This window comes from Podarcis raffonei, chromosome 14, assembly GCF_027172205.1.
Source record: "Podarcis raffonei isolate rPodRaf1 chromosome 14, rPodRaf1.pri, whole genome shotgun sequence".
Classification (NCBI taxonomy): Eukaryota; Metazoa; Chordata; class Lepidosauria; order Squamata; family Lacertidae; genus Podarcis; species Podarcis raffonei.
In genome coordinates this window covers 2,667,444-2,694,746 of record NC_070615.1, presented here as the reverse complement: position 1 = coordinate 2,694,746, position 27,303 = coordinate 2,667,444, and the positions used below count along the sequence as shown (strand labels likewise).

The window sequence follows — 27,303 nt, the reverse complement described above, 5'->3', positions numbered from 1 at the left end:
ATTAGTGTTACACTAATTCCAAAAATAGAAAGAAATTTTTCTTTTTATCGACTTTTTCTTTTTCTCTAGTTTTTATCCAACGTCCCTTCTTCCTGGTCTCGGGTTATGTCAGTCCTTTCTAATCATTGCATCCAGTCCATCAATCTGGTGATCTTATGTCCGAGGCCCTTAAGTCTCTTCTATGCCCCTTCTGCAAATTTTCTTGTTCTTGTTTGTGCTTACGCTCTTCTTTGTCTTTTGTTGGTTTCTTTCGTAGTTTCTTTCCTTTCTCCTTGGGGAGTGGGTCTCTGGGGAATTCCAGCCGGTAATAGTCTCCATTTTCCTTCATCAAGCTAGCCCATTCCCCGCAGTCCAACTCCCCGTCATCGTCATTGTAATCCAAAAAGTAGTTATCCAAAAGATAATTGTCAACCTGTTTCATAGTCCCACCAGAATTAAGAGCTTCCTTGACTCCAGACACTTCCAGACACACTCCAAGTTCAATCTTCCAAAGCAGCGGCTTTTGCTCCTGCAGGACTTTGGGTCTCACCATTTGTGTTGCTTGGGGTGCAGTCGCAACCTCTTCCGTCTTCATCTGCCCTTGGACTTGCCCTGTCAAACCAGTTTCCTGAATTGGTCTCTGTATAGTTTCTTTATCCTTGTTTCCTGTTAAATCATATTCACTGGCTACAGCAGTCATCAAGTCCAACTTTTCATTCATCAAGTTCATCTTCTCATGCAACTGCTCCAGCAATGCATTTGTCCTGCCAAGGGCAGACACCAAAACTTCCTCCCAGCACATTTCTGTTCAAGGTCAAACGACTGGTCCCACGATCTCAATCTCGCAGCTGTGAAGTCTCTGAATAAACTACAACAGCAAGCTGACAGGCTCCCTCTAGGGGACACAATTTCTATTTGTATCCATCTTTAAAAACGTATCCGACAAAGGAAAATTACTTTTGATTTTCAAATACTTTGTTTCTTTGAAATGCAGAAAGCAGCGTAGTAGTTTGTTTCTCTCTCTTTTTTTTGACTATCTGTCAAAATGCTCCACTTTTAATCAATGGACGTCTCCAACGATTTCTGTCCTGACACCCCGTTCCCAGGTTTGGGACGATGGAAACTTATATTCCTTTACTCTCTCTCCTGCAGGCTTAAACAGTCAAATCCCCCCCCCTTTTCTCCTGCTTCCAAGGGGGTTTTATTGGTAGTAGATGCAGGAAATTTCAATCTTTAAGACAACTTTCCAGGCTATTAGATTGCAAGGTTTTTGCTTCAGTCTGTTTACAAAAAGCGGAAGGCGGACTTCCTGTTTAAACTTTCCCGCTTCGGAGCCTAATTCACAAATTTCTTGATCTGATTTTCCGTTTTTACTCACGGGTACTTTGTTTAGAGTCCAATTGTCATCAGGAAAAAGTCAGCGCTCTCCGGCGATGGCTGTGCGGCTTCCCTCCATGAAAGTAGCAATCGGTTTGCTGCACCGCGCTGCTCACCCCACTTCGCTCCAGAGCCCCAAAGAGGGGGTTTCCCTGTGAGTAGGGGAGGCGCTTTTGGTGCTCTGCCGAACCCCACGTTCCCAGGCTCCTCCGCCTGGGATTTCTAGCGGGTCCCCGCCTTCACCGCGGCGGGAAGACCCAATTTCCACGGAGCCCGTTCCTCCAATCGGAGGAACTCCGCCATTCGTCGATGGCGCTGACCCGGAAGTCTCTGAAGCTCACTTTTGATTCAGAGGGGAAAACCCACCAAGTTAAGCCAGTGCTCTTGAGAGTGTCTAAAGCTCTCAAATGTCAAAAGTAGAAAATAGGAAGATCAGAGATAAGCTATAGGCTGACCCCCGCCCCCCAGATTAAGTCAACATTTCTGGGAGCATGTGAAGCTCTTCATAATTTCTATTTGTGGCATTTGAGATCAGGGTTAACATATAGTCCCTTCTTGGAGTCTAAGAAACTGGAAAATAGTTTCTTCCTGTTGCCTTCATAGCAAAAGAAGAAGATGCAATGCTATTTGGCTGTTCTGCGCTCTGGTTTGCACCGCCTTGATGTGCCACTGCCAAGTCGGTGTTTCACTAAAAAGGACTCCGAGATATTTGAAAACACGAGATTGCTCTAGTTCATGGTGTTCAAGGTTCGATTTATTTTGGGGGCTACGTTTTCTGAAGACATTGGTTTTTGATTTGGAGTGGTTAACCTGGAGGTCTTCTTGTTTACCATATGACTTGAGAGCCTCCAGGAGGTTTTTAAGGCCCAGACAAGTCCGCATACAGCGAGCAGAACACCTTCCTGTTTCTAAGTACCAGAGGGGGAGTGAGCTTGGGCTAAATGTGGAACTATATCGTTGATGTAAAAGTTGAAAAGCGTGGGGGCTAAAACACAGCCTTGTTTTACACCACTAGTTAACTTGATAGATTGAGACAAGCAGTCATTTAGGCCCACTCTGACTCTCGTGTCAGTATCGCTGTGCAGATCTCGGATCAACAGGAGTCATCTATGTTCTATACTGGTGTTTCGGAGTTTCTCTGACAATCTGCTACAATTAATGGAGTCAAACTTACACTTTTTAATTCTATTGGGCTGCTGAACAGCAAACTTATTTCTTTTACAAAGGAACTTTACAATGTAAGACTACAAAGGTATCAAACTACAGAAAGTTATGGAACAGCAAAATCACAAGATCTTATAATGTATGCTGAAAAGGTCCAGCTATTCCCACTTCCCTACTGCTCCCGCCTGCCATTCAATTTTAACTCATAAGACATACAAAAGAATCATAGAAACGATTTCACATTGTCATTTAATATGATTACGGGGCTCCCCACCAGCTCTAGACCAGGTGGGTTAGATGTTCCAGCATTTTGGAAGAGGTGAAACCAAATTGACTTATTTATTTAATGCATTAATAACCCATTTTTTTATCTAAGGAGCTCAAGGTGGCATAACTGGCTCTTTCCCCCTTTTATATTCCTCACAACAACCCTGTGAGGTAGGTTAGGCTGAGAGACAGTGACTGGCCCAAGGTCACCCAGCGAACTTCATGGCCAAGTGAGGATTTGAACTGTGGTTTCCCAGGTCCTAGTCTGACATTCTATGCACTACTACACCACACTGTCTCACTGACTCTTAGACTCCAGCTGGAGGGAGTCCTTCATACATCTAGAAAATCACTCTACCCACTTTGTAGCAAGTCAGATCATTGGTCCATCTGTCTCCATTCCATCAACCCTGGATGCCAGAGGCTCTCTAGAATTTCAGGCAGGAACCGCACCCAGTGCCTAAGAGGTTTTATGCAGGACCGTTTCCAGCTGATTGGGCCTGTGGATTAGGCCAGGGAAAGGCAGCAAGTTGGTCTTCAAATGTTGTTGGGCTCCAACTCCCGTTCGTCCCATTAGCATAGCTAATGGACTGAGATGATGGCAGCTGTCCATCAAGACCTGGAGGGCGCCACCTCTCCTTGCCTTGTGGTAAAGCCATCTCTGGATTAACTGGTCTAAACTCCTAAAGATAAGTACTTAAAACACACACACACACATTCAATCAATCAATCAATCAATCACTACAAGCAGAGCATTTTCATTTTCTGCAAAATGGGATTATCAAGGAGCACACCTGCAGTCTTTCATGGTTTGAATAGCAGCTAACCTTTTCCCTCCTAACGACAGCTAAATTGTGCGGGCTGCTTTCCATAACTTCTAAACCACCTGTCTGTCTGCTCCTTCAACCTCTTTTGAAAGCAGGGTGCCTGCAATTTTTCATCTTTAGAAAAGCAGAAGAGAGCCAAAGAATGGAGAGAGATGACAGAGAGCTGAAAGCTGCATCACTGTTGCAGCACATGCTTGCTTACACATGGACCAACACAGAGACTCAGCTGGTCCTTGGTCAAATGGGTGGGCGGAAGGCAGCCTGGGAATGGATGCACTGGTAGATCTCCGGGTGACATGCAGTAGTAGCTCTGAAAGGATTCTGACTTCCAGCTGTGCAACTGGGCAGAACATTTGCTCAAGAGGCATCTTGTACTATATTTTTGGAAAGGGGTTGGTCTGCCTGCTCTTCAGCCACCTACTGAGATAACATCACCAAATTTGGCACAAGGGTTCCTGAGGTGGGCTGGGGGTCATGTCGATGTGTGGGTGCTGGGTGCCATTCTGACGGCAGACCAAAACGTCACTTTGGCATGACTTTGCCTGGTTTTTTGGCACAAGTTCTGCCACCTCTCAAGATATCATCACCAAACTGGGCACAAGGGTTTCCAAGATGCGGGAGGCAGGCTTCATAACCATTTGGATGTTGGGCACCATTTTGAATCAAAATGGCAGACCAAAACAGAATATTGGTGAGATTTTTGGGCATAGGTTTAGCTTCCTTTCAAGTTGTTGATGCCAAACACTGCACAAAGGTTCCCACGGTGGGGGTCTTCATCAAAAGTCACTAAATGTGACTTTGGTGTGCATCTTGCAGGCACACTCAGAAAATCCTGACTTGCTGCAAAGATGGCATAGTGGTCAGAGTGGTGGACTAGGACCTGGGAGACCAGGGTTCGAATCCCCACTCAGTCATGAAGCTCACTGGGTGACTTTAGGTAATTTGCTGTATCTCAGCCTAACCTACCTTACAGGGTTGTTGTGAGGATAAAATGGAGAGTGGGGAGGAGACACATATATGCCCTCTTGAGCTCTTCGGAGAAAAGGCAGGATAGAAATGAAGTAATAAATTGGTGGCAAAACTTGGAGTTTCTACAGAAATTGACATGCATGGCATGGAACAGAAATTCCATGCATGGCATGGAAAAAGGGGATAGAGAAAAGTTGTTCTCCCTCTCATAACACCAGAACTCACAGACATCCAGTGAAGCTAAATGTTGGAAGATTCAGAATAGATACATAAAAGAAAATACTTAGTCATGCAGCACAGACTTAGACTACAGCGCCCCCCCCTCACAGGAGGCAGCGATGGCCACCAGCCTGGATGGTTGAAAGAGGAGGAGACCAATTCACGGAGGAGGAGAGGGCTATGAAGGGCCACCAGCCAGGATGGCTCTGCTCTGCCTCCCCAGTCAGAGGCAGCCATGCTTCCGGGTAGCAGCTGCTGGAAACCGCAGGAGGGGAGAAGGTTCTTGTGCATGAATCCTGCTTGCTAGTTTCACACAGGCATCCGTTTGGCCACTGTGATAACAGGATACTGGACTTGATGGGTCATTGGCCTGATCCAGCAGGCTCTTCGTATGTTCTTATTACATGCAAGGCGTGGGATGAACTGAAAAACTAACAAAGGCCACTATCTGCCTGAAGACGGAGTGTCAAATGTTATCATTCCCTTTCAGTTTGCTTACCATTTATTTTGCCTCTCTCTATTCATCCCCTGGGGGAGATGAAGATAAGTGAATGCTTAAAGCAACCCTAATCTGCTACTGCCAGGTATAGCCTGGGGGAATTGGCTTCCCAGCGGCGCTGCCCAATATTTATGTTTCCAGATGCTTCATTCACAGCTGAGGTTAAGGGACACAGGCAGCAAAGGTCCTTAACAGACAACAGGACACAGCTTTTATGCTAATAGCCCCTATCTGTCTACAGACCTGCTTCTGTTGCAAATGCTACCTTATCTTTTCTGGCCGAAGGCTCTTTTTTACCTCGAGGAACAAATAAAAAATCCTTATGTGCCAAATGCACTTGCTGAAGCAGGGATTACAGAACCACAAGAGCACAGCAATCAATTCAAACAAGAGAGAGAGAGAGAGAGAGAGAGAGAGAGAGAGAGAGAGAGCCAAGAGTGAACTTGCTAAGCAAACCTAAGGCTCTCTCCAGTATTCTCTGTCCGCTGACAGCATCCTGTGCTAACTGGTGGGAGAGTTCTAGTGCTGTGCAACACAGGAACCCAGCGCAACAGGAAAAACTTGTTGCACAACAGACTGTACAAAGTCTCCAAAAACCTTGTGCTCTTGCACCACAATTTTCCACTCATGAAAAACCCGATGTTACTTAGCGAGAGAGATTCCCAAAGCAACCAGTGATATCTTAAGAACACATCTATCTCAGTACTGCCTACACTGACTGGCAGCAGCTCTCCAGGGTTTCAGGAAGGAGACTTTCCTAGCCCTACCTGAGATGTTGGGGACTGAACCTAGGACCTCTGCATGCAAAGCAGATGCTCCACCATTTGGAGAAAGACACAGCCAGCAGTGACTTGCAGGAGAAGATGGTATGTAAACGTAATGAATAAGAAACCAATGAATACATACTACATGTCAAGCACATATGAACTGTTCTATACGATACTGAATGAGACACTTGGCCCATCTAGAGATGCAATGGGGTGGGGTGGGGAAACCACAGAAAAAACTGGGGGAAATTCCAGTTTTCCCCCTAATTTGTCAGAAATGGCGGGGAAACAACAAAAAATAGGGTGAGAGGAGAAACGCATAAACAACTCTGAAGCAGGCACATGGCCAGTCACAGACACGACTCTCCCTCATAATTTTTGTTCCTTCTCCAGACATCTAGTTTTCTCTAGGGTAAGTCTTGACCTTTTGAAATAAAAGCGTTGGAGGAAGGATGCCATAAAGTGGAAACAGTTGTGAGGGAAATGGGCACGCAGGTCACTTTGCAGATGTTTTGCAATGTTGTATAAGCCAACTTGACGTTTAACAAGTAAGTAAATAATTTTTTTAATAAAAAATACATATACACATTTAGAATGTCATCAACTGGACAGTAAACATTACATCTGAGGCAAACACAGACGAAATACCACAATTCCAAAACTTGTGTAGGTTCACAGGATCAGACACGTAGCATCACCCACAATGACTGCACAAGTGTGGCTCAAACCCCCACCCGGCCCTTAATGGCTTCTTAGATTGTATGGTTATTTGTGCTCATGGCAGTTATACACGATTCTGCTTTCTTAGGGAGGTCATACTGCTTCAATTTCAATCACTGCACGTCCCACAACTTCCTGCTGAACCCTGCAACTTTTTATACCACCAGTATTTGGGGCCAGGGGCTCATTTTTGTTGTGCTATAGTGCAAAAGTGCCTCTCTGGACAACAATAACAGAATAACAATTGGGAAGCACTGCAGAACAGCTAACAAAGTGGAACTCTGCGTGGACAGTCCGTTATAAACCCAACACTAATGTATTATTCTTGCATTGCATTTTGTGCTTTTATGTGGTGAGCCACCCTGAGATCTTCAAATGAAGGGCAGCATACAAATTTAATAAATAATAATAAATAATGCTGCAGAATATACACACAAAAATACTAGTCTGGCAGGACCGTGAAGCTGATTTAACAGTTATCACCTTTTCCAAGGGAACCCTGGGGGGTCTGGAATGGAGAGAAAGTGGTTAGAAATTCTCTTATTATTCTAAACTACAGTCCCCTGGATTCTCTGGGGAAAGCCAGGACAGCCTGCCTCTCCTGAGCATGACGTGCTCCCAAAGCCTGCCTCTTGCAAAACTCCACCATAATGCGAAGCAGCTGTGGTGTTGCAGAGCAAGAAGGAACAGAAGCGCAGCTCCAGGGCATCATCTGCTGGAGCACCTGAGCTCAAGAGGGCATGTCGGGGGGGGGGCATCCCGCTTTATCCTCATAACAACAACAACCCAGTGAGGTAGGCTAGGTTCAGTCAGTGACTGGCCCAAGGTCAGTCAGGGAACTTCCAGGATGTGAATCCGCGTTTCTACAGGCAAAGTCCAACCTGCTGACCATTTCACTTAGGGCTGGCTGGGTGATATCTGGTTTCCAACATTGCAATATATCACCAGCTAAACACTGTGATTTAGTCATAGATCACAATGTTGGAAACATGGAACTATGTAGGGGGGTAGAGATCGGGCGAAGGAGCAGTCAAGGAGACTAATAGGTGTGTGCTATGTGCCCTGCGGATTCCTCCTCTTGGAGGCAGGCAAGTCCTCCCTAGACAGAGGGAGAAGCAGCCCAGCCACAATTCCTGCAAGGGGTTGAGGCACCACAGTTAAGGGGAGGCACCGAGGCTGCAAGTGAGACTGTTCTGCCATTGGAGGGGAAAGGGAGCCAAAAGGGAAGGCAGGCAGCCACTCACCAGAGGGCTCGCAATTATAGCGCCTCCTGGAGTTTTGAAGGCTGTGCTTCATAATACATTGCCAGCTCAAAATGTACCTTTGCGCCAGTGCTAACACACTTCCACTTTAGGAAGGGCTAAAATGCATCTCCTGAGCCACAGGAGATTGGCTGCAACCTTTGAGCCACTCACTCCAAGCCAGTGTGTCATGGTCATGAAGTAAGCGGCTGCAAGGCTGCATTTAATACATTATTCATCTCAAGTAATGGGCAAGAGGTTTGCAACCGGCTGAACGGATGTCCATTATGAGCATTCCTAATGGAAGGGAGGGAACCCATTAAGATGGAAATGAGCAGGGAAAGAAATAATGGCGATGTCCCAAAGCACAGAGACCTCTCCTGCACAGCGATTGCACAGTCTGGCTTAGAGACTGAACACCTTGCGAGACGCAACAGGTTGGCCCTGAATCTCTTCCAGCTGACTGAATCTAACAAGTCTCCACAGAGGCCCAGCCATTTCCTTAAGGCAAGAGAACAACATATCAGACTAAAACGATAAATATCGCAGATTCTGCTCGGCCTGGACCTGGGCATTCCTGGGCAAGACATAGGACTTGGCATAGGAGCCAACTCCAAGGGGCCGAGGGGTCTTTGCCCCACCCCATAAAGTATTTGAGGAGGCCTGCCCCCCCAAAGTTGATGGGCACTGCCATTCAAATGGGGTGTGTGTGTGATGTCTTATGATCAATTATATGGGGCCTGGCTTACCTGGGCCACCCCCACCCCCAATATTTTATTTAAGTTGGCACCCTTGTGTCCTGACCTATCTCACAGGGTTACTTGCAAGGATAAAAATGTCATTACCATCCAGAGATCCCTGGAGGATAATTTGCTTATTAGTGGTCTTTTTGTCCTGTTACACTTTCCTCCAAGGACATCAGGGTGGCATAAACAACACACTCACACCCTTTATTCTCACACCAGCCACCAGAGCTGTTCAGGGCTTTATAGACCAACAGCAACACCTTGAACTTGGCCTGGTAGCAGATAGGCAACCGGTACAGATCTCTGAGCAGTGTCTCACTCCTGCCAGCAGAGGGCTGCTGCATTTTGCACTAACTGCCGCTTCCAGATCAAGCACAACAGAAACCCCACAGAGAGTGTACTGCAGTAATCCAAAGTACCACACACATATCTCAGTAGAGCCTGAAATGTTCCAGTGGTAGAGGAACAGAACTGCTGACACAGCAGCTGCCCAAGCGAGCATCATAATCTCAACACCCAGCACAGACAGGCAGATCAGAATAATCAGCAAAATGCAGCAGAGAGATCAAGGGTCCATCATGCCAGGCCCAGCTGAACAAGCCATTTAACATTGCAGATTTGGAGGTGCCAGGAGAAACAGGAACAATTCTCAGTCTTGAAATGAACACAAATTGTTGCAATATGGGACTGAAAAAGCCACTTTCCATGATGCGTGCAAGTTTGTTTGTTTGCTTACTGTATTTATTTTGAATGCATCCATTTATACTTCTCCTCTACTGCCCATCCAGCTTTGTTCTCTGGGTGTGTTGATTACATATCAACACTGAAAAACCATCCAAAGTAATATTCTTTGGTGCAACCCAGAAATATCTCACTCGCCTGGTCCTATTTCTGCAGTCACACAGCATACCCTCCTCTCCCTAAGAAATACTTGTTTTGAATCATAGAATCATAGAGTTGGAAGAGACCACAAGGGCCATCGAGTCCAACCCCCTGCCAAGCAGGAAACACCATCAGAGCACTCCTGACATATGGTTGTCAAGCCTCTGCTTAAAGACCTCCAAAGAAGGAGACTCCACCACGCTCCTTGGCAGCAAATTCCACTGTCGAACAGCTCTTACTGTCAGGAAGTTCTTCCTAATGTTTAGGTGGAGTCTTCTTTTGGGAGCATTCCTTTTGGATACATGCAAAATGATCTCTCAAGTACCTGCTGCATTTTATTAGCCAAAGGGGTTTGCTTAAGGGCCTCTATGGCTGATAGCCACTAGAATACACAACATGTTATATTATTATTATTATTATTACTACTACTACTACTACAACTAATTTATTAATCACCTTCTAAACCACTCTCTCAAGGTGATTAACACATGGGATAATTAAAAAGTTAAACAGACAAATACAAATAATTCATTTAAAACCCTAACCAGTGGGCACTCATAGTGAAAGGTCCATTTATCCAGCTGGGAAAACCTGTTGGAACAGAAACGTTTTCAACTATTTCCAAAAAGTTCCAATAAGGTTTCTTGACAGAGATACTGCTCCACAGAACAGACAGGAGCATCCACAATAGAAGCCCTTCTCCAAGTCACTACGGAGTACGCTTCTGAAATCTTTGGAACTTGCAGGAGAAACTTTTTTGCAGACTGCAGCGATCTATTGGGAACATGATAAGGGATAAGGTAGTCTCTCTAATAACCTGGCCCTGATGTGTATAGTGACATATGTTAGTACCAACTCCTCAAACATGGCCTGGTAGCAAATTAGCAGCCACTGCAAATCCTGCCAGCAAACTCTTATGTGCTGGGTGTGGTTTCCCCCACAAGCAGCCTAGCCACCCCCTTCTGCACCAGCTGCAGCCTCTTGGCCAGCCCAAAGGGTAGCCCCACATAGACTGCACTGCAGTAATCCAACCATGAGGTTACCAATGCATGGACAACTCTGATCAAATTATCCTGATCTAGGAATTGCCATAAATGTCTTACCAGTCTAAGTTGCCATAAATGTCTTACCAATCCAAACATGCATGCATCTACCTGGGTAAGACCTAAGGGAAACAGTAAGAATGGGCAGTTGGGGGGGGGGGAGACTGAATTTGGCATGTGACTAGTAAGAGACAGCTCCGGAGAGCCACAAGGGTTGTTGGGTTCTGGGGGACTGATGCTGTCTAATGGATAAGCACCGTCTGGAAACTTAAGGCTCCAGCACCCTCTTTCCCAAACTGATCGAACTACAAGCTGCCCCTGAAACAGGGAGAACAAAACAGTACTGACACTTTCAAAAATTTCAAAATTCAACACATGCTAACAAAGTTCCAAATTTAGACCGGTCCATCTGGTGCTAGCTAGAAAGATGTAGCCTCCAGTATTTGTCTCCTGCCAACAGCCTGATGTATATAAAGAAAACAGATATAAAACCTAATTGGCAAGCATCTCAGGGATTAAGACTGCAATGCAATAGATGCTAACCTGGATGGGAGGTCTACTGAACACAATTATCATCGGCTTGTTTTAACACCTAGGTGGGCTTTTTCACTGGTGGCACCAGTGCTGTGGAATGCTTCTCCTGCTGAAATATGAGAGGCCCCCATCAATATTGGCATTCCACCAGCTCTTGAAGACGCACCTGTTTCCTGACTTAAACATCCCATTTTTCATTTGCTGCTTTAACTCCTTATTATTGTTGCGCTGTTTTAATAGGCTTGTTTGATTGTACATTTTAATTCTGGGTGTTTATTTCAATATTTTGATTAAACAGTTTTACTGTACACTTTAATTATGTGTGTTTTTCATAACAGGCATAAAAGCATAAAAGCCACCGGTGATTGTGTGGTATATACATTAATGAATAGTGACGAGAGCTCTATGGCATTTACTTGTGAGTGAACACATGTAGGATCAAGCAGCGAGAAGCCAGTCTACCTGAAAGATTGTATCTCCCCATACGAACCTGGCCAGGTGATAAGATCCTCAGGTGAGCACCTCCACTCTGTCACCACCATAACAGAGGCACAGTTGGCAGTGATATGAGAAACAGCCTTTTCTGTGGCTGCCCCCATATTGTGAGATTCCCTCCCAAGAGAGCTGAGACTGGCTCTCTCCCTCTCTGCTATCTTTCTGCCACCAGCCTAAGACATTCCTGTTCAGACAGGCCTTTGGAAACTGAGGTGCAGATGAGGCTAGCCACTTGACTGCTGCCAGGGCAAATTATATTTTAACTGCCAGTTTTAAATACCGGTATGTTGTGATGTATTTTCACAAGTATTTTAAACTAGTTTGTTGCTTGGACAATCCTAGTGAAGCACCAGTAGTTTCTGGTGAGATCTTGCCAAAGTCTTACAAGATTTCATGTGTTCTATGAGATCTCACAAGATCCTGGCAATATCTTCCTGAAAACTGCTGCCAACGGCACTTCTCTGCTGCTGGTGGAGACGGCAGGGTGGGCAGCAGAGGCGAGGCCAGTGCCCCCCTTGGGCTTCCACCACTCAGAGGTGGGCACCTCCCCCTGCCTCACCAGTGGGCAGGGCCTGCAAAAGACTGGTGTACCAGGAAAAGGAAATGACATTATTTTTAGGAGGCACTCTGAGGTGACCACATGTACTTGGGAAGTTACTTATCAGAGTTAAATACCCTCTGCACAAGCAGCTAGACAAGCGAGACTCTCCTACTTGGTTTATGCAAAGATTAACATTCTGCATACTTCAGTCTGCGCTGGTTTACTGCCAGCACCATTTATTCTGGTTCTGATAGTCAGGAGGAGAGAAAAGGTCATTGAACTCCTGGACCAACCTACGGGAGACCCTGTTCATTTCTGTCCGCACGTTGAAATCCCAGGAGCCCTCCAAGTACATATCTGCATCCATGAGGGCTAAAAGCACACCCTTCTTTTTGTTAAACAAAAGCTGAGATTCACATAAAGATGTATTTTTCCTCATTCCGTGTTGCCATGGCCTATGCACATAGCCCTGATTATTACCAGGTCAGGAAATAACTGAGAGCGCCAGCTTCAGGGCAACTGTTTGCCTTTCTGCTTAAAGTGATTTTACATACCGTATCTCATGAGCCTGGTCACAGAGAAGAGGTCAGGAGAGGGACCAGATGGTTAAAATTAAGTCAAATGGAAAGTGCTCCGATTCCACAGCCCAGTTTACCCACTGGACAAAAGAGCAACAAAAATTCTCAGTAGAACAGCCACCCAAAGCACAACATGGACATAATTCTCTTATTTCCACCACAGCTGCCCATAAAAATCAGGAGGACTTGACAATGTGTGTAATTTACAAGCTGACTGGGAAAGTAGGTGCAAAGTCTCTTTACAGCCAGCCATTCCTTGACCAGAGCACCACCCATATCGCACCAGAGCCAGTCTTTAAATCAACCTGCACAAGCCCCTGCTCCACTCCCAGGCTCAGTCTGTGGGAGACATGCAGGGAGAGAAGAGGCGGCAAATCTGCCTCCAGGAACAAATCCAGTTGACTTCCAGAAACTACCTAAACATCAGGACCCCTCCAAACAAAGCGCAACTCTCAAGGCCTGAATTGGACCCAGTTTTCTTCATAGATAAAGCGCTGCTGAAGCCTTACTGGAGATAAGTCATTTGGAAGGATGACACCCAGTGCTTATTTTTAGAACTTCCATTTGTGCACCTCAGCTTTATCTTTGTGGGTGATGAATTTCTACTCTGTGTTGGTCTTCATTTGCATTATGGAGGGAATTGTTTGTTCAGATTTGCTCTGAAGGGGTTGCAAGGGAAGGTGTGGGGGACCCCACACTCAGGGGCCAAGCAGAGAGCTTGAGGCCTCCCTATTCACCCCTCAGGACTTTCCCACATGCTCAGGCCAACTCCATCATTGACCCTGCTCTGGGGGCTTGAAGGAGCTGTGAGAGGATGCGGGGGGGGGGGCTGTAGAGGAAGAAGAGGTTGGGCAAGAGTTTGGTGAGCAACACAAACAGGAGCAGTAGTGCCTAGTATTAAAATATAACTTACCCATGCCTGTTGCTAGCCTGGGTGGAGAGACATGTGGGGAGGTGGGTGTTGGGAAACTTCTGAGTTCTGCATGGCTGCAATGCACCCAGGATTAGAAACTCAGGATATAAGCTAATCGCCAAACATAGTGTTATGTACTAACCTTGGATCCTAGAACAATAGGCAAGTAGGATTCTAGAATGCAACAACTGATTGGCTTGCAGGAAAAGACCAATCAGGCTCCAGGAGGGAAGCAGAATCAGCCAATCAGACAGGACTCATTGTGTAAATATTGTATATAAAAGCCTGAGGTTTGGGGGGCAATTCAATCACTGTTTTAAAAAGCTACAATAAAGAGCATGAAATCACTACAGGACTCCAAGTATATTTCACATAGGTTTTGGTTGCCACAACGGAATGTCTAGTTTCCATTTTTCCGGTGAGAATAAAACAAATTCAAGCTTCAAGGAAAATAGCAGTGCTGCATTGCTCATTCACCTTTGCCTCTGGCCACCCCCATCCCTTGCATGAGTTGCCTAAAAGGTTGCTCATGATGAGAGCTATCAGATTAAGCAAAATCAGCTGTGCAATAACGGAGTTGCTAAGTGAAAGGCAGACCTTGCTAGAGCTGAAGTACTTCTGAGATAATCAACTTATGGCAAGTTCACAAACACATATAAGAATGAAAGTAACCTTAAATGTTTTATCAGAACATACAGACAGAGCAGACTTGTCTATTTTAAGTGGAATAATCACTTCCCTCCACCCTTTCAACCTACTTTTAGAGATACAATCTGCTCCTGCCCTCTGTTCTCAGAAGCCAGTTTGGCACAGTGGCTTGGAGTGTTGGACTAGGACCTGGGAGAGACCTAGGCTCAAATCCTCACTTGGCCATGAAGCTCACCCTGGGCCAGTCATTGCATCTCAGCCTAACCTACTGTGCGAGGTTGTTGTGAGGATTAAATGAGGAGGCGGGAGAACCACCTGTGCCACCTTTGAGAAAAAGGTGGGATACAGATGCAATAATAATATTAATCCTAATGATTGTGACTTGGTGGCCCCTGCGATTTTCTGCAGATCAAGCTGAGTTGAAAAGCATGCCTCTTACAAGACTCATCAATTCCACAAAACCTTTGGCATAACCCTCTAGTCCCTATTTGCGTGGGCAGCAAGCCTAGGAAAAGCATAGAAGGGACCCAAGGGTCATCTAGGCCAACCCCCTAGAATGCAGGAATCTCAGCTAAAGCATTAATTACAGATGGTCATCCAAGCTCTGCTTAAAAACCTCCAAGGAAGGAGAGTCCACCACCTTTCCAGGGAGTCTGTTCCACTGTCAAACAGCTCTTACTGTCAGAAAGTTATTCCTGGTGTTTAGTCGGAATGTCCTTTCTTGTAACTTGAAGCCATTGGTTCAGGTCCTCCCCTCCAGAGCAGCAGAAAACAAGCTTGTTCCCTCCTCCATGTGACAGCCCTTCAGATATTTGAAGATGGGTATCCTATCTCCTCACAGTCTCCTCTTTTCCAGGCACAACATACCCAGCTCCTTCAAGCTGTCCTCATAAGGCTTAGTTTCCAGACCCTTGATCCTCTTGGTCTCCCTCCGCGGCACAAGTTTCAGCTTGTCAACATCCTTCTTAAATTGTGGAGCCGAGAAATGGACACAATATTCCAGGTGTGGTCTGACCAAGGCAGAAGAGAGTGGGACTGTGAGACTTCCCTTGATCTGGACACTAGGCTTCTCTTGATGCAGCCTAGAATAGCATTAGCTTTTTTGGCTGCTGCATCACACTGTTGACTCACGTTCAGCTTGTGGTCCACCAAGACCCTTTAAACTATAGTTAAGGTTAACTGTGGTTCATTGGGACACTACCTAGCTGTAAACCATGTAAGATTGCTTAGTATTATTTTCCCCAACCCTCATATTGCAGATTGGGAGGGGTTGCTGAGGCTGAAATTGGGGACTTTCTGGGTCAAGAGTTCAGTCTCTTTGTTACACTCCTGCCCCAACCCTCACAGGATGGCAACTTCCCAAAGTTCAAGGTGTAAACCAGTTTCCAACTCAATTATGCCATTTTAAGTGGGTGCTGATGGGTCGAAGTTCTGAGTTAAACTTCTGGGCCCTCAGCCTGCCTTCAGCTGCATGCCCATGTTTTTGCAGCACTGAAGGCTCCAGAATGGAACTTGATTACTCAATCCATTACTCTGCAATGAACACAGAAAGGTGCATGGGGACAAGGAAGAAAGCAAGAGACAGAAATGGAATCCATAGCGGGAGGAGGATCAGAATAAAAGCAAAACTTGATTTGCAAATAAAGTCATTTTTCTTTCCAACATTAACTCCATCATATCTCAAACATTTTGATTTCCCTAGCAGTACCCTCTCCTCATCTTCACTGGATGAAAAATTAAATAAAACAGTACAAGTCCTCTCTAATATTTGCTATATTTAGATAATGAAATGAAGCACACACTTAGGGCTTTGCCATTAGGAAACTTTTAATAACAGACTAGATTAACACCAAGAAAGCTAAGAGATGGTCCTTTTAAGGAATCCTACAAATACTGAGTGATCTAGCTTCATTTTTTCAAAGTTGCCTTCTGTTTGCTGAAAAGAGCACGAAAGCAAAGCAGTAGCGAATATCTGCTTCTCTTGGGCAATTTCTTAACAGATTAATAAAAAATATGATCCTCAGCAGTAGAAATTGCAACTCAAGTCATGCTTAGGCTCAGAGGACAATCCATTCACTCTGGGCAGTTTATTCTGCAAACCTCTTCAAACTACTTCAGTCCATCCACAGAAGTGAAGCAACGCATTCCCTCCTTTTGCCAGTACTGTAGGAATCCCGTCCTATGGACACTTCCTACTTGAAACTGGTAATTCAAACTTTTTGTTTAAAAGAAAACAAAATCTCCAGGATCCTAACATGAGCAATCTGAAAAAGGGAAGGTGGATAAATGAGGAATTCTCTCTAGTGGTGTAACTGTTTGACCTGCTTTGCAGCAAAAATGACAAAGACCCTTGTGGTACCTTTCTGCAACAAATTTCTTCCTGCAACAAATTTGCATTAAAAAATAAATTAAAAAAAATTAACAGTCCTAACCATGTCTACTTAGAAGTAAGTCCTGTTTGAGTCAATGGGGCTCACACTCAGGTACCTGCCATTTGGATTGCAGGCTAACAGTTACGATGGCATAAGCTTTACGTGGACAGGCAGCCAGCCAGTGTGGTGTAGTGTAGTGGTTAGAGTGGCAGACTAGGATATGGGAGACCAGGGTTCAAATTACCACTTGGTCATGAAGCTCACAGGGTGACACTGAGCCAGACCCGCCTCTCAGCCTGACTTACCTCACAAGGTTGTTGTGGGGATTAAATGAGGAGGAGGAAGAGACCCATGTATGCTACCTGGAGCTCCTTGGGCAAAAGAAGATGGGATTTTAGTGCAATAATAAATAAATAAAAATACATACAGGGGTATAGAAGAATTGTAAAAGATGGGAGTTAGACAGCAATGAAATGCAAAAATACAAGCAATTCATGTAAAACTGCTCTGTATGTAAAATAAGCACAGTGACCACTCACAAAATACAATCCCCTTATAAGGGCTTTGTCCCCTGACACTGGTCAAATCTGGAGCTCCTCCTCCAGTGTAACAGCCCCATTTAGTTAAATTAAGTCCTTTGGACTTAAGCCCATCTATTAAAGGTGCTTCGAAAGTCCTTTCAGCTGAACTGGGATGCACAGATGGGCACCTCCTTCTCTCAGGGCAGGACCTTCAAGTGGGAGCTCACAATCTTTTTATCTGCAGGCTAGCAAGGATTTTACCCTGTTGACTCTTACCTGCTTGACTCTTCCTAGTTCTTAAATAAATGATACTCCAAGAAAACAGAACAAAGAGAAGGTAACACCTCAGTCCAATGCATGAAAATAAAACAATGATTCATTTCAGCAAGGTTAACGTCTATTTTTTTATGCTATGAATTCTGTAAACGCAAGGTCTTTGTCAAATTAAATGAACTTCTGAGGAGAGGTGTAATATTGCTGCTACCGAATTATCCCAGTGCCCTTGCCCAGGATGCAGTACGAAGTGGGTGCAAAACCAAGTTCAGAGAATACATTTTGAATCAAGTTACACTGAACCTTTCTTCAGAAGGCGGCACCAGAAGCACCTAGTGGAACCCAGAGGGCTCTAGATGGCATCCCTTAAGAGTGCGTTTCTCAACAAGAAGGCACACCCCACCCTCACAGGGGGTAGGATAGGAAGATCTCAGAGTGCATGTGAGGGGAATTTTTTAAATAAAAAAGTGCAATCTAAAATTAAAAAATAAACACCACAAAATCCCAATCCATTTGGAAATTCGACAAAATCATTAGGAGAGCCAGATCTGAAGCATATGTGTGGCGTGTGTGTTGGGACTCGGGTTTAAAAGGGATGAGAAAACTGCCCTGAGCAGTGTCACCTAAGGAACGCTTTCTGTATTAGACTAAAGATCAACCTAGTGACACAACCTGCTTCCCACAGGGATCAACTAGATGCCACCAAGGAGCCCAGAAGAGGGACGTGGCCAATGCCCTCCTGGTGTTCAGGAGCTCCCCAGGCCTCCTCTGGCAAAGCGCGCCTGGGAGACCCGTCTCAGAATAGCGGACCAGCCTTCCTAGGTCAAAGCAAGGACCCGCCTCCCTCCCTCCCTCCCTCCCTCCCCGGGTCCCTTGTCAGAGGTAGGCTGCTCCGGAGCCTGGAGGCTCTCCTCGGAGGGAAGCGCGCCGGCAGGACCCGAAGGCGACCCGCCCGCCCCCCCCCCCGCGGAGAAAGGCCTGCCGGGCGCCGGGCAGAGAGCGCCTTACCGAGAAGCCGGCCCAGAAGGGGCAGGAGTGCCGGACGCGGGCCGAGGTGGTGAGCGCCAGGGCGGCGAAGCTGACGGCCACGATGAGGCAGCCGAGGACCATCTGGGTGACGCCGAGGGCCAGCATGATCCGCGAGCGGGTGCGGTACTCGTGCAGGCGGGAGAGGCTCAGCGAGCGCGGACCCCCTGCCAAAGGCGGCATCGTCCTCAGCGGGCCGGCGGCGCTGGCGCTGCTTCGCCCGGCCACAGGCATCTCCCCGGCCGGCGCTACCCAGGGCGGCTCAGCCCAGCCCGCCGCCACGCCGGCCCGGAGCGCAGCGCGCGGGGGAGCCGCGCCGCCCTCGTCGCCGCCGCCCGCCGCCCTCGCCCATGGCCGCCGGGCCCCTCATTGCGCGCTCGGCCGCGGCCCGAGCCCCTCGGCGGGCGGCATGGCCGGTCCAGGCTCCGCTTGGCCGGGCTGCAGCGGCGCTCCGTCTGGCGCCGCCTCCGCCGCTAGCGCCTCCTTCCCCTCCAGGCGCCGCTCAGCCTCCGCGCCGGCCGGGCAGGTGCTGCAGCGCCGCCGCCGCCGCCGCCGCCGCTCCCCCCGCCCCCGGCCGAGGAGGGGCCTGGAGAGACGAGGACGCCCCGCCCCCGGCCAGCTCCAGCCGCGTCTACTCGAGAGTAAGCCCCCCCCCCAAGGTTGAAGTGGGCATTTCGGGGCGCGGGGGCTTCCCGCGGCTCGGGCTTGTTTGCGGGCGGGCGGGCGGCGGGGCAGAGTCTCCTGCCCGAAGTTCTGGAGAGACGCTGCCAGTCCGTGTCCGGATGGCCCGTCTTGGTCTAAGGCAGCTTCCTAAAGCCTGCAGCGTTTAGCCGAGGAGGGCTGGCCGTGGTCCTCCGCTGAGGCCTTGCTTGGGGCAGGAGAAAGGAGCGGTCCCTGGAAGATAAGCCACACCTGTTCCAACAGACCACAGAAATAAATGTAGAAAGAAAGATTAAATCTTTAGGGGTATGGTTAACTGCTGAAAACATAAATATATTCAAGGATAATTACATACCTGAAAGAAGTTAAGAGAGATCTGGAAGTGTGGGGAAGGATGAAACTATCATTTTGGGGAAGAATATCTGCTCTAAAAATGAATGTGCTACCAAGGATGCTATTTTTATTTCAATCTATACCCCTGATAAGTGGGACGGGACACACCAGAGAATGGCAGAAAAAAATATCCAACTTGATCTGGTGGGGGAAGAAACCAAGAATAAAATATAAGTTACTAATTTTCTAAAGAAAAGGGGGGCTGCTTCTTGCCAGATTTGAAGTTATATTGTAGGAATGGGTTTTGTTAAAAAATACAGATCTATTAGATTTGGAAGGTCATGATAACAGGTTTGGGTGGCACGCATATTTATGGTATGATAAAACAAAAGCACATAAAGGATTCCTGAAGAAAATCAATCTATGAGGTATGGGATAGATACAAAAACTTACTAGAACGGAGAACACCATGATGGCGCTCTCCACGGGAAGCAATTTCAGTTAAAATATTAAATATGAGAGGGGATTGGGCCACCTATAAAGATTTGTTAATAGAGGCAGAAGGCCAACTAAAATGGAGAAAAATTGAACATATAAGAGAATTATTAATGGATTGGTTACAGTATCACTAAACAATTTTTTTAAGGTAGACAAAAAAAAGTTTTGATACAGTGAGATCGAGATTTGAAATAGATCTGCGAATAATGTGAAAGTGCTGTCAAAAATGTACAAACTACTTTTGGAATGGTATACAAAAGATGAAGAAGTCAAGGCAGTGATGATACATTGGGCTAGAGAATTTGGGTATAATATCCAACTTTCATCTTGGGAAAAGTTATGGAAAGGAAATAAAATTTACTGCATGCTGTTCATTAAAAGAAAACTATATGAAAATGATGTATTGTTGGTATCTAACACGGAGTAAAATTGCAAAAATGTACAAAATGGGTTCAAATCTGTGTTGTCAATGCAACGTGAAGGAGGGTACTTTTTACCATATGTGGTGGACATGTACACTGGTAAAGGCTTTCTGGGAAATGATATATAATGAATTAAATAAAATGTTTAAAAATACTTTTGTTAAAAAACCAGAAACCTTTTTGTTAGGTATAAAAAGATACCAAGAGAGGATAAAATACTTTTTATGTATGCAACGACGGCAGCGAGAATGCTACCAGCCCAGAGATGGAAGGAAGGAGAAGTACCAATAAAAGAAGAATGGAAGACGAAACTCATGGAGATGGTGAAAGTGACGGGGAAGATCTGAAACCAGGAAGATCAAGTATTTTTTAAAAGACTGGAGTAAATTCTTAATTTATTTTAAAAAACCACTGTAAACAGTTAAAATCATTGGCAGCGATGTAATGACACTTGTAATATGGAATTAAGTATGGTAACTGGTTATATAACAGATGGATAATGGTAAAAGATGCAAAAATAATAATCTTAAATATGGAACCCATGAATAATAATAATAATATTTTTTTATTTATATTCGGGCCAGGCTCAGGGCGGCTAACACCAAATATGAATTAAAGTAACTGTAATAGGAAGAAAACAACAACAAACAAACAAACAAACAGTTAATTAAAATACAGCTTAAAATGCAGGGAGGAAAGAAGGTCCGAAGGTTCAAAAGAACCTTTTATTTTAATGTTTGAAATGGTTAGTTAAAATCTATAAAAGTGTGTAAACCAGTGAAGAATACTATAAAAAGAAGAAGATAAGCCACCCCTGTCCTTGCCAGAGAAGATCCGCAGTGGTGGCCAACAAGCTCCCCACCATCGCTGGTCTCCATGAGCTGCTCCAAAGGTTCCTGCGATGCAGTTTGGAAAACGCTGCCATGTAGACTTCAGTACCTCCAACATCTGGGTTGGAGATACAACTAAGTAACTGTTGGGTTTTTTAAAAATCAACCATTATTTGGTTGCTTCCTCCAGCAGCCAGTGAAGGCTTTGCCTACATGGAGCTACGGTCCTTCTCCTTCCCTTAAAAAAACATGTTCAGTGTCACAACTTCCCCACAAAAATGTGGGAAACTGGCATGGCTACAATACAGTTGCTGTCAATGGGAGGCTGGTCACCTGGGCATGGAGCTTAAATGGGAGAGGGGTTAAAAGTTTTCCCGAAAATAAAAAAGAAAACTAGATGATTTCCTGTTACCTGCATACTCCCTGACCTTCCACTTGAACTGCTACATCCACTTCTGCCAATCCCAGTCCCAAACTATTCCCACCCAAACCCAAACATCTTCAGGCTGAAAACCATATTCATATAGCAATTGCTAGGGCAGCCCCAGACACTGGCTTAGATCTATATATATCCATTTGCATCCTTATAGGTAATCCAGCCAACCCACTCCCAAATTGTTTGGGCTTTTGACTCTGAAGCCCTGGCAGTTTTGTAAGCCAGTTAGAATTATTCTTGCATTCTGAGCATGCCCAGACCTCCTCCTTAGTAAAGCAGCCTGCTGAACTGTAGAACTCAACATTCTGTTGAGAAAAAAAAGCACACCAAGAACTGAGGCCAATGTAGGTTTCAATAGTGGGAATGGTCCCTACTCACAATTCAATAGTCAATAGTAACAAAAACTAATCCATTCAAAAGTATGTATTATAATAGAGATTACAAACGCTAAGAGAGATTTCACACTCAAAGAGATATGTATAACACAATAATTCGTTACAAAGATTTTCTCTTTTTCACTCGACAATAATGTTGATCCTTATAATTTATCAGCTTGCAGATGGAGACTCAGTTTCAATCATAGAGCAGAAGTCAAGTTATGGATTGGAAATCAGGACAGGGCCCTGTTTCGATGTATTCACCTTCATCAGCTGGAAGTATCAAATATTACATGAAAATACATTTAAATTCTAAATTGTCATAAATTATGAAACAGTCATAAACTGTAGAACTGTAGAACTAGGCACATTCTGCTGAGAGCCTAACTATACTGATCAGCCACTGGGTGGTATTTGCAAACCCCACGTCCTTTGCCAATGTGGTTTCAGGTACTCTGCAAACCCTTCTTTCATCAAGGAGGTGCAGCTTTACTTGCTCCATAGCCTGACTTCATATATCACCTCAGGCATAAGGCGGGGGAGGGGGAGGGGGAGGGACGACAACATTGTGCTAATTTAGGTCCCGCTGGGCTCCCTGGCCAGATGTTGCCCCCTCACAATTCTGAGCAAGATGGACCATTCTTCTGACAGCCTAAGTCGTCTTCCAAGGTTCCCCTGAGGAAGGCCAAAATTCACATATCATTTTGAAATAGCCAGATCTTTGGCTGCAGATCTCCAGCATCTTATAGGGAGAGGGAGATAACTTTCCTGAGTCACCAGCTCCCCTTCTTAGACACTGTACTTTTAAGCCCTCTGGCTATATAGCTGCTGTCCAAGGCAAGGTGACATTGCTCCTGCTTCTACTTGTGCTTTCTGATGACTCAGTTACACACCTAGCATACAAAAAATGCCACCTGTAAAGATGGAGGATAAGAAGAGAAGCCAATCCTTACTAAGTTCTCAGCTTTGAGAAAGTGGGCAGAAATAAAAACCCCAGTCGTGTCAAAGTGCATTTTTTCCTGTTGGAAGGGAAATACTTGATTCTGTGTGTTAAGTGACTACTATGTGTAGTCACTTCTGCTCCAGAGAAGCGGACACGGAGCAATGGTTCCAAACTACAAGAAAGAAGATTCCACCTAAACATTAGGAAGAACTTCCTGACAGTAAGAGCTGTTCGACAGTGGAATTTGCTGCCAAGGAATGTGGTGGAGTCTCCTTCTTTGGAGGTCTTTAAGCAGAGGCTTGACAACCATATGTCAGGAGTGCTCTGATGGTGGTTCCTGCTTGGCAGGGGGTTGGACTCGATGGCCCTTGTGGTCTCTTCCAACTCTATGATTCTATGATTCTATGGGCAGAAATAAAAACCCCAGTCGTGTCAAAGTGCATTTTTTCCTGTTGGAAGGGAAATACTTGATTCTGTGTGTTTTACAGGGAAGAGTCCAGGGCAGTGCTCAGAAAAAAGCCGCTCCCATCCCGTTACTTGAAAGTTTTTGTTATTATTCATATTTATTATTAGTCACTTCTTCAGAAAGGTAACCTCAAAGCGACTTACAGAAACTAAGCATTTAAAAACAAGTAAAAACAACCGAAAATGCTAAACCTTAGACTCATAGCTAGAAGCTGTAAGAGCTGACAGAATTAAGAAAAAGTAAAACTTAGGGAATGCCTAGATGAGATTTTTAAATATAGAACTGATGAACAAGGGTCTTCAGTAGCAAATCTGCTTAGGTCACAAATTTCAGAACTAACACTCTCAGCTCAATAATTTTTGGTAGAAACAAGTCTGACGAATGTCTAGATAAAAAAATTTAAAATGAGGAATCAAATGGAATATTTGGTGTGTTGGGAGAGCAAAACGACTTAGTGTGTTTGGAACAGGGAATGCAAGAACGGGGGGGGGGGGGATCACCATGGGAGGATGTCAGACTCCAAATTCAAATGGAGATAGCAAAGGGCATAAAAGTCAGAGGATGGGTGGGGGGAGAGACCAGGGAGGAAATAATGAGAGAATAAGTAAGCACAGGAGGGAAGGGAACCTCTGAATGGCACTGGGTGACCTTGGGCCAGTCACTGCCCCTCCGGATAAACCTCACAGGGAGGTTGTGAGGATAAAATGTGGTGGGTGAGAACCATGGAGGCCACCTTGAGCTTGGAGGAAAAGGTGGGATATAAATGCAATAATCAAATAATACATAAATTACTTTCCAGTAATTAAGCATAGGATCAGGCTGTTAGTCTAGCAAATTGCTTGTTTTGGTGATTGGAAATGAAACATAGAAAGTTTCCTTCTACGAATCAGACCATGAGTCCATCTAACTCAGCGTTGTCTGCAATATTGACTGCATGCGGCTCTCCAGGGTTTCAGGCAGGGAACTCTCCTCTCAGCCTTGACCTGGAGATGCCAAGGATTGGGCAACGCTGGCACCTCCTGCATGCAGAACATAGGATCTTCTTACAGCCCTTCGGGATTGTTCTAGTTGGTTAGAGCATGGTGCTGATTGTGGGATATAATGCTGTCAGTCAAGTACAACATTCCAAGAGGACTAACTGCCTCTATGTGGCAGGCAGTTTGTCTGTTGGTCAGTTGCTGCAAGGAGTGTTAACTGGTAACTGCTCGGATGCAGTCTTCTCATGATTCATTACTATCTAGTATATAGTTTATGAGTTATTACTGGCCCAGAGTTGTGTAATTCCCCCCCCCCCGGTTATCTAGTGGGGATTAAGTAAGCCCTCCCTTCCCTCAGAGGTTACAGTGATCTCCCTGGAAAAGACCCTGATGTTGGGAAAGATGGAGGGCACAAGGAGAAGGGGACGACAGAGGAAGAGATGGTTGGACAGTGTTCTCGAAGCTACCAGCATGAGTTTGACCAAACTGCAAGAGGCAGTGAAAGACAGGAGGGCCTGGCGTGCTCTGGTCCAGGGGGTCACAAAGAGTCGGACACGACTAAATGACTAAACAATAACAACAAAAGGCAGTGAAGATTATATTTTTGAGATGTCTAGTGGAGTTTTTGAAAAGTGATCTAGGACGAGGCTTGCCTGTTCTAAATGAACATAATTTTGTGCACTGGAAGCAATGCTTAATAGCACTTCTAGATGCGAAAGGCGTCCTCGATGCTATAAAAGCCCCTGACCTACAAGCACGGATGAGGGTGATTTACAAGAGTTTGGGAAGAAAAGAATAGGAAAGCCAGATTAATCATTTTGAATGGACTTCGCGATGAACACCTCTCAATGATAAATGCTGAAGAAACTGCATCTCAAATTTTAAATGATATTGAGCGCATGTTTGGAGACACGATGAAGAGCCCCTATGTTAATACGTGAGTGAACTAGACTGAGAATTAATTCTAAAGATGAATTCACAAACCATATGAACCAATTTACAGAAATTATTCAAAAGATTCAGATTACCCCCAAACCATTTGATGAGGAAATGAAAACATCATTTCTGTTATCATCCCTAGGACCAAGATTTGATGCATTTGTGAGTATAGTATAATGGATCACAAAGGTCTAACATTAAGAGACCTGACTGCTTATTTAAGACAGGAATGCAGAGGGATAGCTTAATCTCCAGAAAGAAATATTAAGAGTAAAGACAGCAATGATGTGTCTAGACAGTTTGCAAGGCCCAAAGACACACAGAAAAGTGTGGGGTTTTTTAATTGTAAGAAGCAAGGTCATATCGCTAAGAATTGTAGATTACTCAAAACAGATAAACCATTCCCTTTTAAGCCAAAAGACGAAAAGAAGGGGAAATCTGAATGCAGTTGGCTACTACAATAAAAGAATTTAACTGTCAGGAATTGTAAAAATAATAGTAATAGGTGGATCCTAGACAGTGGAGCAAGTTCACATTACTCTTTTAGAAAAGACTGTTTTAATGAAATTAATGAAGCAGTAGGATCAGAAATTGAAATCGCAAATGGAAATATTGTCAAAGCGAGAGGGGCTGGTTCTGTGAATTTGAAATTTAATGCAGAAAATCAAATTTTACATGCCACAGTAGAAAGAGTCCTGTATGTTCCACAGCTCAGATGCAATCTGATTAGTGTGTCCAGTTTGGACAAAAAGGGTTTCCAGATAACGTTTGGAAATCAACATTGCAAAGTAACAAAGAATGGCAAACTGTTTGTTCAAGCTAAACTAATAAATGGTGTATATGAGGCTGATAGTTCAGAGAATGAATCCGCAAAGCTGGCACATTCAAGCCAGAAGGATGAGGCAGACCTGCAGTTATGGCATAGAAGGCTTGGATACAGAGACACCAGCACCATTCTAGATCTCCAGAAAAGTAAACTTGCAAGAGGATTACAGTGGTACCTCGGGTTAAGAACTTAATTTGTGCTGGAGGTCCGTTCTTAACAGGAAACTGTTCTTAACCTGAGGTACCACTTTAGCTAATGGGGCCTCCTGCTGCCGCCGCACGATTTCTGTTCTCATCCTGAAGCAAAGTACAGGTAACAGCTAGCAAAACAATTCCAACGAAATGCATAAGTTGTATAACTGAGAAAGCTGTAAAATCTTCATTTCCAAGATGCATAGAGCAGAGAAGCAGTAAAGTACTTGATATAGTCTGCAGTGACTTATGTGGACCAATGAATGTTCCCTTACTGGGTGGGAACAGATACATACTAATTTTTCTTGATAATTTTTCAAAATACTGTGTAGTGTATTTCATCAAAGAAAAGAGTGACACGCTGGAAATGTTCCAAAAATATTTAGCGATGGTTAAAAATAAGTTCAAAAGAGCTCCAGCTATACTGATGACAGACAATGGAGGAGAATACTGCTCACGTGATATGCAGACTATGCTGGAGAAGGAGGGAATTGAACATGTGACCACAATTTCTTACACACCACGACAAAATTCTATAGCTGAGAGAAAATTTAGATCCATCATGGAAATGACCAGATGTATGTTAAAGGATGCATCTCTACCACACAAGCTATGGGCAGTGAATACAGCAGTTTATCTCCAGAACAGATTGCCAAGAAAGGGAGCAAAGTGCATACCTTTCGAACTTTGGCATGGGAGCGTTCCTAATCTGTCACACATATGTGTATTTGGGAGTCTGTTATTATCACATTCCTAAAGAACACAGGGGGACACGGGTGGCACTGTGGGTAAAACCTCAGTGCC

The 27,303-nt window shown here is 45.0% G+C and overlaps 1 protein-coding gene across 2 annotated transcripts in view; it reads right to left on the bottom strand.

Moving 5' to 3' along the window:
• Positions 1-18,786, bottom strand: part of ENTREP2 (endosomal transmembrane epsin interactor 2) — a 192,297-nt gene extending 173,511 nt beyond the window's left edge. For both annotated transcript variants that reach the window (XM_053364495.1, XM_053364496.1), the window contains exon 1: positions 18,584-18,786. In XM_053364495.1, the coding sequence (XP_053220470.1) occupies positions 18,584-18,784 (201 nt within the window). In that variant the 5' untranslated portion in view covers positions 18,785-18,786. The remainder of the gene's footprint in view (positions 1-18,583) is intronic.
• Positions 18,787-27,303: the final 8,517 nt, after the last annotated feature.